The sequence below is a fragment of the Balaenoptera ricei genome, chromosome 2, assembly GCF_028023285.1.
Source record: "Balaenoptera ricei isolate mBalRic1 chromosome 2, mBalRic1.hap2, whole genome shotgun sequence".
NCBI lineage: Eukaryota > Metazoa > Chordata > Mammalia > Artiodactyla > Balaenopteridae > Balaenoptera > Balaenoptera ricei.
Genome location: NC_082640.1, coordinates 150,468,322 through 150,486,398, shown reverse-complemented (window position 1 = coordinate 150,486,398; position 18,077 = coordinate 150,468,322). Strand labels below are relative to the sequence as shown.

The following is an 18,077-nucleotide window of genomic DNA, read 5'->3' as shown; positions in this document are numbered from 1 at the left end:
TCCACTTCTTATTGAACCACCTTGAATTCTTATTGAATTGAACTATCTTGGCTTCAATTTCACTGAGAAATTTGAAGTTATCAGGCACATGCCCATCCATCAGTCATTTCCTCCTTCCCTTTAATATCAGGAGCTTCAAAGCCAAGTCTAATACCAGTGCCATTAATACTAAGAGTTGTCTACATTTTAAGTTTTTTCCCAATTTATGGCTTTCTGCTCCCAGTATCCCACCAAAATTTTTTGCAATAAGGTTGCCATTTGAAATTTTAGTGGAGGGGCAAAAATGGGCAACAAATTACGTGATGCTGAATATCAAAAGGAAGATGGGGAAATGGCAAATAGCAGTCAGTCACTGATGGAAGTGAGAGGGAGGTAATGCCTCCTCCCCAAGGGAGCAATGATATTCACCTGGACCAGATTCAGGCGTTATTCCAGAGGCACTTTCATTTTGAAGCTACAGTAAAAGTATGTCTCTTACCTGTTTTTCTTCTGTAGCATACCAGTGATTGAATCTTTACTGTAGAAGCAAAAATGAGCCAATTCCCACAACGAAGACTGTAGAAACATTCCATTTGATTCATTTGTTCATTCATGTAAAAGGATTTCCTGAATGTTTGCTATGTGCCATGCTTAGGGTTAGGTGCTGGGAATACAACGGAGAGTAAAAAACACATAGTTCTTGTTCTCCTGGAGTTTTGTAGTATAGTGATTTTTTATTTGCTTGTTTATATTTAACCTAATTTATTTAACTAATTTTACTTTTTTTTCCCTTTAGTATCCTCTTATATATGGACTGATTCTTATTCCCTGCTGGTGTTCTCTAGTTTGCCTAAGTAGAATTTACATGGGCATGCACTCCATTCTGGTAAGGAAAACATTGTATTCATAGAGCTTTATTTTTTTCTAAAATCGACAGGCAATTGTATAATTTTTAATCATTTTCAAACTTACTGGAAACCTAAATGAGAAAATATAGTTAGTTACTGTAAATCTTCTTTGTTTTGCAAAAATAGAAACAGGATGCTTTGTAAAGTTTTAATGTAGTTATCACGTATTTCGTACAAACAGTTCCCACAATAACCAAGTATTATACTCAGGATAACATTTCTCCCTCCTTCCAGTTTCACTTTTATTTTCTCATTCTCTTCTATGCCTTTCCTACCACTGAGTCAAAACCAACAATGTAAATACAGACACCAAGGAGCTCTACTTATAAGTGAGGACCCCGTGACTAGAAGCTAAATGAACTTAAACTGTCCTGGTGCCACTTGTATTTGAATATTAAACTCTAGTTTTCTCCTCTTTCCTGACAGTATTTTAGAGCTTACATCAGGTATTTTATTTTGAGAATGCAATTCAGTTTCAAAAGCAGCAGCACAGAGACCCTGTACTCTTTCAGCCAGACACACCTACTCGCTTCCCTTCCCCTCTATCCCACTGACATTTCCTAGTTCTGGCCTGCACCATCTCTTAACCGGATTACTGCAGCAGCTTCTTAATTAGCAGCCCCACTTCCAATAAGACACTGCTCCGAACAGTGTTTAGCCTCCTGTTGTAGTTTACTGCCCAACACACAAGTATGATGCCATACTGAATGACTTATGTTTCCTCAAATGCAAAGGGTGTTTCATATCCCAACACCATTAGGAATGCCTTAACCTCCACATGGAATGCCCTTTTCCTTTTCTTTGCCTAACGGACTATCCTCTCCTGTTCTTCACGACTCACAAAAAAACATTATCTCCTAAAGCCTCATTACCTTCCCCATCTTTCCTTTCTCAAGACTGGTTAGGTAGCCTTTCTCCCAGAGCATCTTGAACATAATTCTGGCATAACACTTATGCTAAATTGCTATTGCTTTTTTCTTTATCTCTCATCCCCACTAGATAATAAGCAACATGAGAAAAGTAACTCTCTATCCCTTGCATTTAGTGTGGTGTCTCTTAGGACACTGTGAATGTATTATGTATTATCTTGTAGATAAAGGATCAGAAGAAAGGTGGAGAGATAGAAATGAATTCATGGAATCCAAAAGTTTATAATGGGTTAAATAAAATTTTTCTTGTCCTTAAGAAGTTCACATTTTTAGACTTTTCGACTCATAAAAGTGTCTCATTAGCTTATCTCGTAGCTGTAGAAGTACTGGGTTTCTACTTCTTCCTCAGATTGCTTGCTTCCAGCAGCTGCCCCTTCACTAGTAAATTTCCAGAAGTCCCAAATGCTATGTTAAGAAGCAAACTATTTGTGTTTTATTTTTTATAATTATTTATATTAATGCAAATTATGAATTGGCATATAATTCTATCTTTCTGACTAATCTCTACTAATTTTATAATAGACTAAGTATCACATTTTTATATCAAATCTAATATTAGTCACAAGAAAATGTTTTCCATCTCTGTGCCATGTTACAGTTATTCCCTTCCACTACCAATTAGCAATATCACACCTAAAAAACTAACAAAAGGTTATGCATCTATGAATGATAATATTATCCCTAGATTCATTATCATCATAAAAGAGGAATAAGAATCTTAATATATTGAATATGTAATCTCAACCATGCTGTTCTTAATAAAAAGGAAATGTATAGTGAATTGATTAAATATTCAAGCTGAGTTCAGTTCATGTTTAGATACTGGATAACATCTGTTCTTGAATCAGCTGAAGTAAAAACAATATTGATGTATTCTTTTTCATATCATGAGTCTGACAACCAAATCGTGAGTCCGATAACCCTTGGTCTTTTTTTTTGGCTGCACTGTGAGGCTTGTGGGATCTTAGTTCCCAGACCAGGGATTGAACCCGGGCCCCAGCAGTGAGAACACCAAGTCCTAACCACTGGACCACCAGGGAATTCCCCAGCCCGTCTTTTAATTATTCAAAAATGATCTTGTCCCATAAAATGTCTTTATCAGTTTTATTCTGACTAGCTACTGAATTTTATTATGTATAGCATTGCAAGTTGTTTTTCTTTTAAAAGTAAAATCACAGATGACTTGCCAGCATTGTAAATTATGTTTCTGTGTTATAAGCACAATTATTCCTAATCAATGTTATATTGGTTTTATCATTTGATAATTGATATATGAAATTATAGTCCTAATGAACCCCCCCTTTTTACATTATGGATCTAATATATTCCCACAATTTTCACTTTTTCCTATAGTTTAATGCTTCAGTAATTACCCGCATTTTGAACTATTTTCTTAATCATAATTTGTATCTTCATTGTTTATTGTGAAATTACTATGGAACTATAGGCAGAGTATGGCCTAGAAGTTACTAATAGGTGCTTAGATGCCATATTATCTAGGCAGATGTCTTTATTAACATTAAGAAGAAAGTTCTAATAATGTAGTCTAAATAATTTATAATGAGCACTTTGTTGAGTATTTTCCATATGCTTTGTTTTTATTGTTATAACACAAAGAGCAACACTTAAGTTTATTTTTAACATTTGCCTACCTTCCTAAATAGATTTTCTTAATCCCCAGAAAAGTAGAGGAGTTACTACATCCATTTCTCCTCTATTTATGTATGTATGTATGTATGTATGTATGTATGTATTTATGTATTTGTTTGTTTGTTTATTTTTTTGGCCGTGCCATGCGGCATGCGGGATCTTAGTTCCCCAACCGGGATCGAACCCATTGGGAGTGCAGAGTCTTAACTTAATGGGGAAGTCCCCATTTTTCCTTTATTCATTATCAAACCTAGCTCTAAAAATTTCTTGAAACACAAGCCATTTTTAAATAACTAGATTAAGTACTTGACAAATTACTATTTTGTTTCTACATTAGTAAAATTATGAATATGTTATAATTACATTTACCCAAAATTGTACTAAAAGTTTATTTTTCTATATGTGGAAAGTCTTTTTCGAAAGGTATTATGAGATCATAAAGTAGAATGTACTTCTCAAACCCATTTTTATAACAAGACATAAAAATCAAACTAACCAAACAACAGGAAAAATCCTGAAAACATGTTATAGAGAAAGATCCAGAACAGTAAACACTAAGAGTTTTAATAGTAGTTATTTCTGGGTAATAATTACTTGTTATTGTTTATCCCTATTTTCTAGTTTTTCTGTACTGAACATGTATTAAATTTGAATTTTAATTAAAGATAAAAATTTCAAAATCCATCCCTAATAATGCCTTTATAATCAAGGATTGCATTCCAATAATACATTTTGTTGTTAGAAACCCTGTTGGCATCAACTGACATGTTGAATTAGAAGCAGAACACCTGAAATATGTTACAATTAAAAAAAAAACAAACCCCTAGGAGCCAGCAGAAGTCTTGAATTCTAGCCTCAGTGAATCACCAGCCTCTCTAGTTTTATTTACTGATTGGAAGAAATGAAAAGGAGACAATTTCAAATTTAATACATAATAAATCTTTATTGAATTTATGGTATTTGATATCTTCTACTGTAAATTTGATAACCAGGAACATTCCATTCAAATGTGTAATTATTAACTTTTACAGCATATATGTTATCTATAATTAATAAGTATCTAAAATTATTTGCTAAGCTTCTTTTTGGAAAATTTCCTACTTTGAGTTCTTTATGCTACCTTTAACATCAGCTTTTCTTTATTGAATACTTTGTGCTGTAATGCTTAAAACCACTTTGTTACACATTTTAATATTGTACATTAAATTGATATTACAATGATAGCCACCATGTTTATGTCCTGAATTCAATCATTCTTCCTTCTGGTTCTGTAGCATGGAAATTAAATGTGCCTTTTTATCCAGGATAATATTATAAGTAATTAATAATTCAATCAGAAAAGGAGGCAGATTTGTATAGAGACTTGTAGCAATCTAAGTTTATTGTTCATAGAGCTATAAAAGAAAAGCAGAGGACAACAAATATTGGATGTTTTATGTCATACTGAAATATACATCTAAAAATATAATTGATGTGTTATCATATATATGTATATAATCATGTAAATCAGCAAGTAAAAGAAAATCCAAAGGAATAGTTGCCCTAAAGACACAAATATACATTGTATAGAAAAGGAATAGTCCATAAACATATGAAATAATGCTTAATTAATTATCAGGGAAATGCAAATTAAACATCAAGAAATACCAACAACTGATGGGATGTAAATTTCTATAAACATTTTGGAAATTTTTTATTGTCTTGTAAAATTGAACATGCACATATACTATGATTCTGCCATTGCATTCCTAGGCATATGTCCTGGAGAAACTTTCATAGACCCATACAGGGAACATAAAAAGAAAGAACATAGAGGCATTGTTTATAATGCTGGTTGGTTTAAGAATATATACCAATTAAGAAAGCATTCAAGCTCAACCATAACCAATGAACTAATCCAAAAGCTGAAAACATCCTAAGTGACCATCAGTGGGAAAATAGTTAAATTGTATAACCACACAATAAAATATTATATAGTTGTGGGAGTGAATGACCTATAACTAACTACATATGATGAATGAATCTTAAAAACTTAATGTTAAGTGTAAAAAGCAAATCAAAGGAGACTGCATACTGCCTAACATTTTTATAAAGCTCAGAAAGAAGCAAAACTAGGTAATGTTTTATTTGGAGATATGTGATAAAACAGTTTTTAAAAGCAGGTATTTATTCAGCTAATACTCAGGCTTATGCAGAGTGATAGAACTAGGAAACAGCATACCAATAGATTCAAAGTACTGGTAATATTATAGTTCTTTTTTGGGGCAGTGATTTCATAGATACTCTTTTTGTAATTTCACATGTACTTTACGTATCTTATTCTATGTACTAACTATTACATAATAAAAATCTTAGGACAGAAAAACATTAAGCAACTACTCTGTTGCTTAACTGTATTGAATGCTGTTGAGAAGTAACCATTGTTTTGGGCAGCATAAAGGTCACTAGTATCCATGAAAAGAGTGGTTTCAATGCAGTGATGAGTTTAGGAAAAAATAGGAAGTGAGAAAGTGGAGGCAGTGAATATAAGCAACTCTTCTGATAAATTTTTCAGTGATACTAGATCCCAGGATTTCGTTTTGTTTGTTTTAAGGTGGAAATTCTGAAACAGTTTTGTTCATGTCAGGAATGATTCAGAAAGGAAAGTTCTTTAATAATAGTGTTATTTCCTCCAATAAACCATCTTCTATTTTCTACCCGGTTGTTTGTACCTAAAAGGAGGAGTCATTTTTGACCCCTTTTTCTTTTGCTTCTCTCTTACATTCAGATCATCACCAGGCTGAAGTTCGTCACCTCTAATTTTAAAATATTTTACTAAATCCATCTATGTACGTCTCTTTATATGGACCATATCTAGAGTGAACCACTACAGTAGCCTCCCACTAGTGTCTCCTGTCTTCCGTACTTTACCCCTATAATATATTCTCTACACAGCAGATGGAGTGTTCTTCTATAAATATCCATCAGATTTTATTACACTCCTACTTGGGAATCTTTCAGGCTCCCTATCACTTTTGAAATAAAATCTGAACTTCTTACTTAGCCTACAGGGGCCCTCTCTACATGATTTGACATGTGTCTGTCTCTTGGATCTCATATCACATCACTCTTCTCACTATTTGAGCCACACGGAATTTCTCTCAGTTCCTTGAACTCACTAGGTTCTTTTCTGCCTCAAGGCCTTGGCACTTGGTATTCCCTCTACCTGGGACACTTCTCCTTAGATCTAAAGATAGGGCTGACTCTTTTTTGGAATCAGATTTCTGCTCAAGGGTCACCTCCTCAGACAGGTTTCCCTAATCACTCTAATAGGGTCTTTCATCATTCTATCCCATTGTCTTGTTTTAATTTCTTTATAACAATCTGAAATTGTAATATTTATCTATTTTTTACTCACATGGTTATTGTCAGTCATCCCCACTAAAATGTAGGCTCTATGGCAGTAGGAATCTTTTCATTTATTAAGCAGTGTATCCTCAGCCCCTAAAATAGTGTCAGGCACATGTAGGTACTCAATAAGTATTTGTTCAGTGAATAAATGAATGAATGGGAAAAGGAAAAATAGGCTTTGTATCCTCTTTAGTCATGGAAATAATTATGTATTTAAATGTGTGATTATTATAGTAAATGCATGAAGATGAAGTCTTTGAAAAATAAGTACAGTTGATCCTTGGACAACGTGGAGGTCAGCACAATCAAAAATCCACCTATAATTACAGAGTGCCCTTCATAAACTTGGTTCCTCTGTATCTGCAGTTCCTTTGTATCAGGGGTTCTGCATCCTCAGATTCAACCAACTGGGGATCATGTAGTACTGTACTACTGTTTACTATTGAAAAAAATCAGCCGTTAAGTGGATCCACACAATTCAAACTCATGTTGTTTAAGGGTCAGCTGTATATTGTTTTTCCCAGAAATCACAACTACGTACGTTAAGCATAGTTTATTGTTCATTTGAATATACATTTGTGTATAGCATATATGTATTAATTTGTAAAAGGGCAGAACTATAAAAGTATAATCATTTTATTATCATCAATGAATCTTTTTAGTATTATTAAAACAGCTTTTAGTACCTATTATATAAAGTTTACTTTAAGAATGTGACATATTTAAAAAATGTACATTTATTAACATTGAAATGTGAAATATATATATATACATATTTCCTTAAATGCCAAAAAATTATTATACTAAACAACTCTACCTTCTTCTTTTCTCAGGATGTTATTGCTGGATTCGTATATACCATTTTAATCTTAGCTATCTTCTATCCATTTGTGGACCTGATTGACAACTTCAACCAAACTCACAAATATGCTCCATTAATCATCATCGGGCTTCATTTAGCCTTGGGGATCTTTTCTTTCACTCTAGACACTTGGAGTACATCCCGGGGAGACACAGCTGAGATTCTAGGAAGTGGTGCTGGGATTGCATGTGGATCTCATTTTACCTATAAAATGGGTCTAATATTAGATCCTCCTCTGGATATATTACCTTTACCTAGGCACCCCATTTCAGTGACTCTGTTTGGAAAAGCCATATTGCGGATTCTCGTAGGGATGTTGTTTGTACTAGTAGTCAGAGATATAATGAAAAGGATCACTATTCCTTTAGCCTGTAAAATCTTCAATATACCGTGTGATGATGTTCGAAAAGCAAGACAGCACATGGAAGTTGAACTTCCTTATCGGTATCTTACCTATGGAATGGTTGGTTTCTCTATCACATTTTTTGTTCCTTACGTATTTTTCTTTATTGGTATCTCTTGATGGAGAAATATTATTTACAATAAGAAAGGAGGGTATCAGTTACTGATATCTAAAACCATATTCTAGTTAAAAGCCAAATCAGAGTTAGGCTTTTGCAGGAATTTAACTTAAATAATTATTTAAGTAAATTCATAAGAGTCAGGGCATTTTATCATTGCACATCCAGTTATTGTTTTAGGTGAGCTGAGCTATTTCAACATTGAGAAAATGATAAGTATCCATTTGGAATGTTCATGTAATATTTGGAGAGTTTTGTGCTGTTATGGATTCAAGTTATATATAATATATATTAAGGAACATAATATACAATTATGTATCTAATATATGTTATATATAAAATAATATACCTAAGTTTTTTTTTAAACCATGGGGGTGTATTATAAAATCAATAATAATATGCAAACAGTTGTGCCTGTGTATTTGGACTTAATACAGGTATGTTGTTATTAACAGATATATTTAATGTTTATTTACTATGGGAGCCATTTCCTGATCAAATTGCATAATTACTAGACCAGAATTCGTATGCTACCACATATTGATTTACTGCCTCTTTTTATACTGCCATCACCTTTCATGTTACTCATGATGTTGAACATAGGAGGCATTTTTAATGGACCAAATTTTCAGAAAAATTAGTTTTTGGATTCCTTTTTTTGTTTCCCAGTTCTGTACACTGTGTTGAATGTACTTTATTTGCACTTGTTCTGGACATTAGTTTAATAATTCAGGTACTGAATTTTATTGCTTGCTAATTGTGCCTTTCTGTTGCTGAATTAAGAAATGCCATGTATACTGTGATATAAAAATAAGACTAACTTTATCTTAAGTTACATATAATCAGACAAATATTTTAAAAAATATCTGTCAAGCTAACAGGGCTAGCAGTAAACCACCTTCAGTTCTTTAGCCTTTGTTTAGAAAGAAATGTGGAATGGACTAAACTTTCTCACTAATTTATTGGGAACCTAAATGGATAAATATTTCCATTTTTGTAGGTATTTTTCTGTGCATTGTAAGTTATAGGAACAAGATATATTTTTTGTACATTGTCTTGATCGTTTATACTACAGGTAGATATTTCCAATGAATGGAACTGTAATTGAACTTTATAGATGGGACAATGCACGTTTCATATGTAAACAAACCATGTTTCTAAATTATTTGGAAATGATTGGGTTTAGCAGTGTTAACTTTTAATACCATTTATTAGCTACTACGGTAAATTATAAAATTTTAAAGTATCAGTATTTTAGGCCCTATTTTTTTTTTCAACCTTTTATTATTTCCATGGTGGAATATTTGAGTATAAATATTAAACTATTCTTTATTCTGTTCGTGCCTTTATATTTTGAAGTGTAATTGTAATTAGGTTAACATTAAGTTTATTTGTAGTAAGTTTTTCATAAAGAAGAGAATTAACTTTCCATGTAAATGAGCATCAGGTATGGAATTACTGACTTAGTGCAATATCTGTCTGATTATCCAGAGGTATCAACTTAAGATGTTTCTATTTTGGGCAGCAAAACTATTTGAGCTCATATTTTTATAATTCTGATTGAGAATTTAGGGACATGGTAATTTTTGCCAATAGTGAATCTGATAATTGTAAGTAAAGCAACTAAATTTTCGACATTTACCTATTAACAGAAAACCAAGGCACTTAGGAACATATCGGTACGTTGGAAAATGTGCAAAGAACTTTTCTTTCAAAATGTGTTCACTGAATCAAATTTTAGGGACTGTTTCCCATAATTTGAGTATATGCTGTCTTATTAATTTTTATATCTAGCTTAAAAGGTGTTTGAAAATATTCCATTTCTTTGTGATTTATTATTTTCTGTCCTATGATAGTTCCATGCTAAATGTATTTTAAAATAAAAGCCAAATTCAAGATTGGAGGGTGTTTTGTTTGCCTTCTATGCATTTGTTTCTGTATTGTCTGGTAGAGATTTGTAAAATCTATCTAGTATTTTCATTCTAGCAGTCTTTTCCTGTGAAGCATTTTATTCAATATAAGTACTGTTTTTAGAAATAGAAGACATTGAAGAAATTCTTTAAGGTTCAAACTGCTTTGGGCTCTATATATGATCATTCTGACACTGTACTTTTAGTGAAAAGTTTCATAACTTTATTTTTAAAACTTATGCATAAAACATGTTTCAGTAAAATCCACGACTAAGTATTGTAGGTAGTTGACTGTTAATCCATTAATTCAGGAACTAATTATAATACAAGGAACAGGTACTTTTACAAGCAAAATAAACATATGGACATTTCATTTTGTAATTATAAAGTGCCATGACATGTGAACTGCAAAAACTAGGGCTTCCCGAAAGTCATTATAAGACCTAATATAAAGCAATGCCACTATAGTAGACTTATGTAATTTAATTTTATCTACTAGCTTTCTTTACAAGTAATGTTTATTAAATGTGTCTTTCAAAGACAACAAAAATTAATTCAGTGATATGAGTATAATTTAAAGGCAGATTTTCATAAAATGTTTGATAAAGATGCGTAAATGTTAAAATGTTTTTATTTTGAGTAAAGTTGTATATAATCACACAATTTTATACGGCAAAGATTTTTTATTGCCAAAGCAATTTCATTCTTGTTAATGAAGAATGTTTACTCTAGATTTAAAACCAAACTGTTTAATCTGGACATCAATAAGGCCCAGTTTTTAAAATGCAACTTTATAGCTGAATTAGTTTTTCTGAAGGGAGTTTTTGTTGCTTGCTGTGGAGATTATTTTGAGAAAGGGAAGAGGCAATAGTTTGAGAAAGTAGTTTTGATGTAGTGGATGTTACTATGCTATTATTTTGTCAAATTTTGGTCATGTTCTTCCAGCTTTTGCTGTTATATACATAAGTTAAAAAGAAAACTTTTAAACTTGAATGTTAAATAACTTTTACACTTGGATTTTAATGGTGGTTACATAGGCTATAAATAGCACAATAAAAATAAGTTTTAACATGCGAATTACAAAGGACATTTTAGAAAGCTCTTCATTTTTAAGCACACCAGACCACTACAAATCTTTATGAACAAAGCATGCCGCGCCTTCCTTGTGAGACACACAGGAGGGAAAATTCAAAGCAAAATAAGTATTTTTTTAAAATAAAAATGTTTACAGAAATAAACACTAGCTTTTTAACCTCAACTATCTGGTATCTGCTAATTTGTCCTTCTTTTTTCCTTTCATCATGCTTAGTCTTGGTGCACTTTCCATGGATGTCTAAAAAGCCTAGCTCCTAGTACTGTAAGCAACAGGATATGACAGAAATCTAAAGTGTGTTTTTAAAGGGTATTTTCCTGTCATTTTCTAAAAGCCAAGTGAATTTTAAAATAGCTTTATGACCTATACTAACAGCTTGTATCATGATGTCTACAACATCATTGGGTCTATTTCAACCTTAAATGTCATAAAGTCCATTATCTCAGGTTTTAAAAGTTCATACACTTACCTATTATGCTGTTTGCAATATTTGTTTGATTTAATACATATTTTTAAAGTTTCCTTTGTTACATAATGACATTTTCTTATGAGATGTAAAATGGATTCTCTTTTTAAAAAATAGTTACTACAGTAATATTACCCCTTCAGATTTGAGGTTTGTCCCTTGTCCTAAATTAGGGGTTCTCATAATTGAAATCCATTGTAGCACATATCACAACCTGTAATTATTTATGTATTATTTTCTTAAATTTTCTATCTTCATCTCCATGATGTAAGCTCTATGAGGAAAAGTGGCTTGTGCCTCTATTTACTTCTGGATCCCTGGGACAGAGCACGCATAATAATATATATTGGATGACTACCCAGTCTCTAGACAGGCTTCAGTATGTGTGTTTATCTGGGTGAAAAATTCTACAATTTTCATCAGCTTCTTAGAGAGACCGGTGATCTAAAAAAGTTTAAAATTATGTAATAGTCTACATTTTACTTCTTGTTCTAGCTGTTTTAAAGGTTTAGGTTGTAAGTAAATGCATCCAATTCATCTAGTAAAAATTTTGTCACTTTTCATGCAAATATTTAAAGGATAATCATTTAGATTCTTGAAATGTTTTACATGTAATTACTATAATACCCCATTGTATAGAATGTGATTTGTATCCAAATAAGTTTTAAGATGTTATTTTCTTTGGAATTAAAATAAAATCTGAGAAGAAAATATTCTGCATATATGGGGATAGAACTTTAGTTTCTAGTAATAAGCTATATAAATATGTTCTTGAGAATATTACTTTGTACAGTTTGATCTTTAATCTTTCACATAACCAACTACTTCACAATCTGTGATTTTTATAATTAAAGTGATATTTATAATTAAAATGTAGATGAGATATAGTCAGGGCTTAAATATCAATTTTTTTACTTAAGCACAAAGACTCCCCTGGATTCCAAATGTCTCCAGGCCCAGACTTACGGAACTCAACTGGGGTTGGTGACAATAAAGTGGATTCTAATTCCCCTAATATTTAAAGTTCCCGCAGTGTCCGCCTCCCTGCTTTTATCTGGGCTGACTTAAGGGATAAAATTCACCAAACTCATTTTAATGGTGGTGTTACTTTTGCTAATTTCTGATTGAAATGCTGTGATGACAAACTTGAAAAAGTAAAAGAAAAAAAAGTAGTCCCTCAACATTTCCACTCTGCAAAATGTTTCAAATAGCTGTACAAAATAAATATTTTAAAAATATTTCTTTCTCTTGGCAGTATATTCCCAAAATCTTATTTAAATTATTCATGGACACAAGCTGTAAATTTTTTAAATTAACATATAACTTAATTTATAAATATCATTAATTAATTACAAACCCAAACATGACATTTATGTCTGAAATATTTTTCTTCCTTTTCTAAAAATAAGTTGTCTACATTTTCCAACTATGTTATATATGTTAAGGGTAATCATAGATTTACAAAACACTTTATTTTTTTAATCTATTTTTTATTGAAGTATAGTTGAATTACAATGTTGTGTTAATTGCTGTACAGCAAAGTGACTCAGTTTTATATATATATATATATATATACACACATACATACACATTCTTTTTCATATTCTTTTCCATTATGGTTTATCACAGGGTACTGAATATAGTTCCCTGTGCTATACAGTAGGACCTTATTGTTTATCCATTCTATATATACCAATTTGCACTGCTAATCCCAAACTCCCACTCCTACCCTCTCCCACCCCCCTCCCCCTTGGCAACCACCAATCTATTCAAATGTCCCTGATTTTGTTTCTGTTTCATAGATAGGTTCATTTGTGTCATATTTTAGACTCCACATATAAGTGATATATGGTATTTGTCTTTGTCTTTCTGACTTCACTTAGTATGATAATCTCTAGTTGCATCCATGTTGCTGCAAATGGCATTATTTTGTTCTCTTTTTTATGGCTGAATAGTATTCTATTGTATATATGTACCACATCGTCTTTACCCATTCATCTGTCAATGGACATTTAGGTGGTTTCCATGTCTTGGCTATTGTGAATAGTACTGCTATGAACATAGGGGTGCATGTATCTCTTTGAATCATAGTTTTGTCTGGATAATATGCCCAGGAGTCGGATTGCTGGGTCATATGGTAAGAATTACAAAATACTTTAGATGTATCTGGCATCTTAGAGCTCATATATGGCAATTTCTTACCAAGTGCATAAATCTATTCTATAATATTGTTAGCAGATAATCACGTGCAGTCTTCTTAAATACTTAGGCAGACTGTAACTTTATGATGCATTATTGAAATAGATGAATGAATGAAATAAGTGAAATAAAATTTCAATGGGCTAAGAGCAGTGTGGTGAGACAGAGGATACATTTTAGGTAGAAGTAATCGGATGAACCAAAACATGGAAATGGGATGTATTAGACTTGTTTGGCAAACAAATGGATTGCAGTTTGTCTGGAGCATCAAGGTACCTGGAAGGGAGTGGTAGAATGTAAAGCTGAGAAGTTTGTTAAATTGTTCAGTAAACAATGGTAATAGTGGATGTTGCCTTTCTTTACCAGTAGAAGAGCTGCACTATTTATTGCTTGTGGATGAAATTACACCCAACTTGAAGGTAATCAAAACTATTGTCTGGGGCTTCCCTGGTGGCACAGTGGTTGAGAATCTGCCTGCCAATGCAGGGGACACGGGTTCGAGCCCTGGTCTGGGAAGATCCCACATGCCACGGAGCAACTGGGCCCGTGAGCCACAATTACTGAGCCTGCGCGTCTGGAGCCTGTGCTCCGCAACAAGAGAGGCCGCTATAGTGAGAGGCCCGCGCACCGCGATGAAGAGTGGCCCCCGCTCGCCGCAACTAGAGAAAGCCCTCGCACAGAAACGAAGACCCAACACAGCCATAAATAAATAAATAAAGTTTTTAAAGAAAAGTTATATTCTGAAGAAACGTAAAAAAGAAAATAACAACAACAGAAGGGTGTTAACAAGTAGCTAATAAAATGAAAGACACTAAGTAGGACAGAAGCATTAAAAAAAAAAGTTTAAAAAAAAAAACTATTGTTTGTTCAATAAATAAGGATATATTTTTAATCTGTGATAACGGAAGAGATAACGGAAGGCAATTTTTTATTATTAATCCTGGATTTTATATGAAGAAGCCCAAGGCCTTGAACTTTGGTGACATGAGATCATGACTGCTACAGTTGCAGTTATTTAGAGGAGCCCCAAGTGACTTAGGAGAACTTTGAATGTGAAGTTATACTCCCCCAACCTTCCACCCTCACTAGGGGGTTGTAAAGCAAATAATGGCACACCAAGAACCCCGCAAACAACCCTAAGGAATGCAGCATGAGGACTGCAGAGTTTGCAGACCTTCATGTGTTCCACAACAAGGACTCCCTCCCAGGGGATGCACTGGGATTTCGAGACATGCTCTGGGAGTAATGTTGGTGTTCTTCAATTTATCTCCTATCCCACCATACTTGAGACTGAACTTTCTTCTTTGGTTTGAAGTCAGAACCTATCACACATCTGATCAACCCCAACTGCTTGAGACATGGATTGTGGGGTGAGTGTAGGAAGGATGTTTGCTAGTAGAATCACAGAGACACCATAAATATGTTCTATATATGTCAGGTAATCCACAATACACCCATGAGCACCTGATTTTTCTGATTCAACATTATTGTTCAGGAGGGCTCTTAGCTTCCTTGTTAGAAGTGTGTATGTGTGTCTATTACCTATTTTAAAAGGACATAATAACTATATTGTCTTATATTTACCTTCTGGTTAGCCCTCAAACATGTTACTAGACAGTGCAGACCTGCAAGTACAGCCATTCCATATCATTCACTTGAAACTCTCATTCAAAGAACCCTTTGGCGACTTTTCCATGAGATGGTTTTGTAAGTAGAACAGAAAGATCATAGAATTTTGTTTTGGGGGACTTTAAGGTGTTCCATGTCATAATATGTTACATTCTTATTCTTGCCCTTGCAAGTCTATCATAAAGCTGACTTCAGATTCCCAGCTTGCAAGCAGTGGTTTCTCTCAAATCCTGACCCTGATAAAGAACTCTTCATTTTTTACAGAACTCTTGTTCATCCTTGTGAAAATTTTTGTGTATGAATTCCAGTCTGCATGAAGATGCTGGTCAAACTGGTATTGACTTTTATGTTCCCATTCTGTGTCTGTTTTCTCCAGTAAATACGACAAAACAAGTATGTTGAATAAAAGAAACAGACTCAAGCCAGTATGTTACAGATGATGTCAGAAGAGCAGAATTTTTGTTTTGACTTTGTTTTGTGTTTGACTATAATTTGCTGTATACCTTTAGGCACTAGCTCCGTCTTCGTGAAACACCATGTCCTCACATATAAAATGAAGACGTTGGACTTGATGTTCTCTAAGATCCCTTTCAACACTAAAATTTAATAAACTGTACTAGACGAAGCATGCAAAAACAAAGGGAATATTTCTACTGGTTTTATGAGGATACTGAAATTTAACAGAAAAAATTTTACTCCTTTTTCACTGAGGGAATAGAGTCGAAGGAGCCTATCTTGTCCTGTCCGTAAAAGGTTTGTAGACACCCATCTAAGAAAGTTTCAAGTTTCTCCAAAGAGAAACAATGAGTTAATAGCTTTAGAAGGGTCATAATAGGAGGTTATAAGTCTCGGTCATAATTCTTGTTTGAATCACAAGGTTTAAAGTGACCACTAGGCATTACCTAATCCAGCCTACTATCCAAATAGCTCTGAACTGTAATCCCTAAACAGATGGTTCTTTAAAAAATAAAGGGAGGGGGGCAAGGACAGGGTAGATGCCAAAGACCTCAGTAATTCTATAATTCATTCAACAAATCTTGCTAGCTATGGAGATGAACATGTAAATGAAAAAGAGAGAGAGAAAGAGAAAGAAGAAAATTCCCTTTGGGAATCTCAATCAGAACTAAAAGAAAAAACAGAGAAGAGAATGCTTGATAAAGAATGTAAAACTACCTCATTACAAGCATAAATCTCATATGAACATTGAAAATTCATGTTGTATTTTAGAAAATAAGACCCTTGTAATAAATTCAAGACATTTAAAAATTGCAGAGCACATTATCAAGTTATATTTTTTAAAAATAAAATAAGCAGAACATAAAATCACTACCTTTGTTCATTAGAACATTTCTAAAATTTCAACAGTGCTCATTGCAGTAAGGCATTTAAAAAATGTTTCAAAAGTTCTGTTAGAAAACATGAGATTATTGAATGTCAGTCAGCTGTTTTCTTACAGTGAAATTTTTTCACAGAAATGAGAAGTTAACTTGCCACAAAAAATTACATGAGATATATATGGATACATTGGTGGTGTAAAAAAATTCAAATACAAGAAAAGCAGAAGTCCTATTTGACCATTATAACAATGCATTCTCCTCCCAGAAGTAACCAGTGTTGCCATTTGGAGGGTTTTTTTTTTTCTTTTGTATGTATATTTCACACATGTTGAAATACATAATTGTGTTTTATAAAAGTTGGGTTTTCTAAACAAAAGCAGGATGTTGTACATATTGTTCTGCAAATTGCTCCCCTCTTTTTTTTTTTCCAATTAATGATATATATTGGAGTTCATAGAGAATTTCTCTCCTGGAGTTATCTTTTTTATCCTGAAACATGGACTTTTTCCCTATCTACTAAATTGCTGCCAAGAGCACACAAACATGGTCTGCCTCATGTCTCTGTTCTCAGCTTCTTGCGAATTGTCTGTATATTGTCTCCACTTCCTCACCACCCATTCCCTGTTTTATTTGAGAATTTATAACAATTACAGAAAAGTGAAAAGAATATAATAAATATCTATATTCCCATTACCTAGAATGAACTACCCTTGGTATTTTGTCATATTTGCTTCCAGTCTATTGTATTTTACTTTTTAAAATTGAGATATAATTGACAAATAACATTATATTAGTTTTGAGTGTACACATGATTTGATATATGTATATATTATGAAATGATCACCATAATATGCCTAGTTAACATCCATCACTACACATAGTTACAATTCTTTTCTTATGATAATATCTTTTAAGATTTACTGTCTTAGCAACTTTCAAGTATATAATACAGTATTATTAACCATAGTCACCATACTGTATGTTACATCCCCATGACTTATTTATTTTATAACTGGAAGTTTGTACCTTTTGGCCACCTTCACCCATTTTGCCCCCTCTTCTCCCCCCACCTCTGGCAACCACCAATCTATTCTCTGTATCCATGAGTTTGTACTTTTGTTTTTTAGATTCCACATATAAATGAGATCGTATGGTATTCATCTTTCTCTGTCTGACTTATTTCACTTAGCGTAATGCCTTTAAG

At 33.0% G+C, this 18,077-nt stretch overlaps 1 protein-coding gene and 1 long non-coding RNA gene across 3 annotated transcripts in view; one reads left to right on the top strand and one right to left on the bottom strand.

The window, feature by feature from the left end:
* SGPP1 (sphingosine-1-phosphate phosphatase 1) overlaps positions 1 to 9,618 on the top strand; it is a 33,507-nt gene extending 23,889 nt beyond the window's left edge. The window contains exons 2-3 of one of the 2 annotated variants that reach the window (XM_059915747.1): positions 776 to 865; positions 7,690 to 9,618. In XM_059915747.1, the coding sequence (XP_059771730.1) occupies positions 776 to 865; positions 7,690 to 8,241 (642 nt within the window). In that variant the 3' untranslated portion in view covers positions 8,242 to 9,618. The remainder of the gene's footprint in view (positions 1 to 775; positions 866 to 7,689) is intronic. The other variant, XM_059915748.1, reaches the window with a different exon arrangement.
* LOC132360666 (uncharacterized) overlaps positions 1 to 18,077 on the bottom strand; it is a 45,370-nt gene that overhangs the window by 2,049 nt on the left and 25,244 nt on the right. Inside the window, exon 2 of the long non-coding RNA XR_009501154.1 lies at positions 479 to 643. This is a non-coding gene — a long non-coding RNA (uncharacterized LOC132360666). The remainder of the gene's footprint in view (positions 1 to 478; positions 644 to 18,077) is intronic.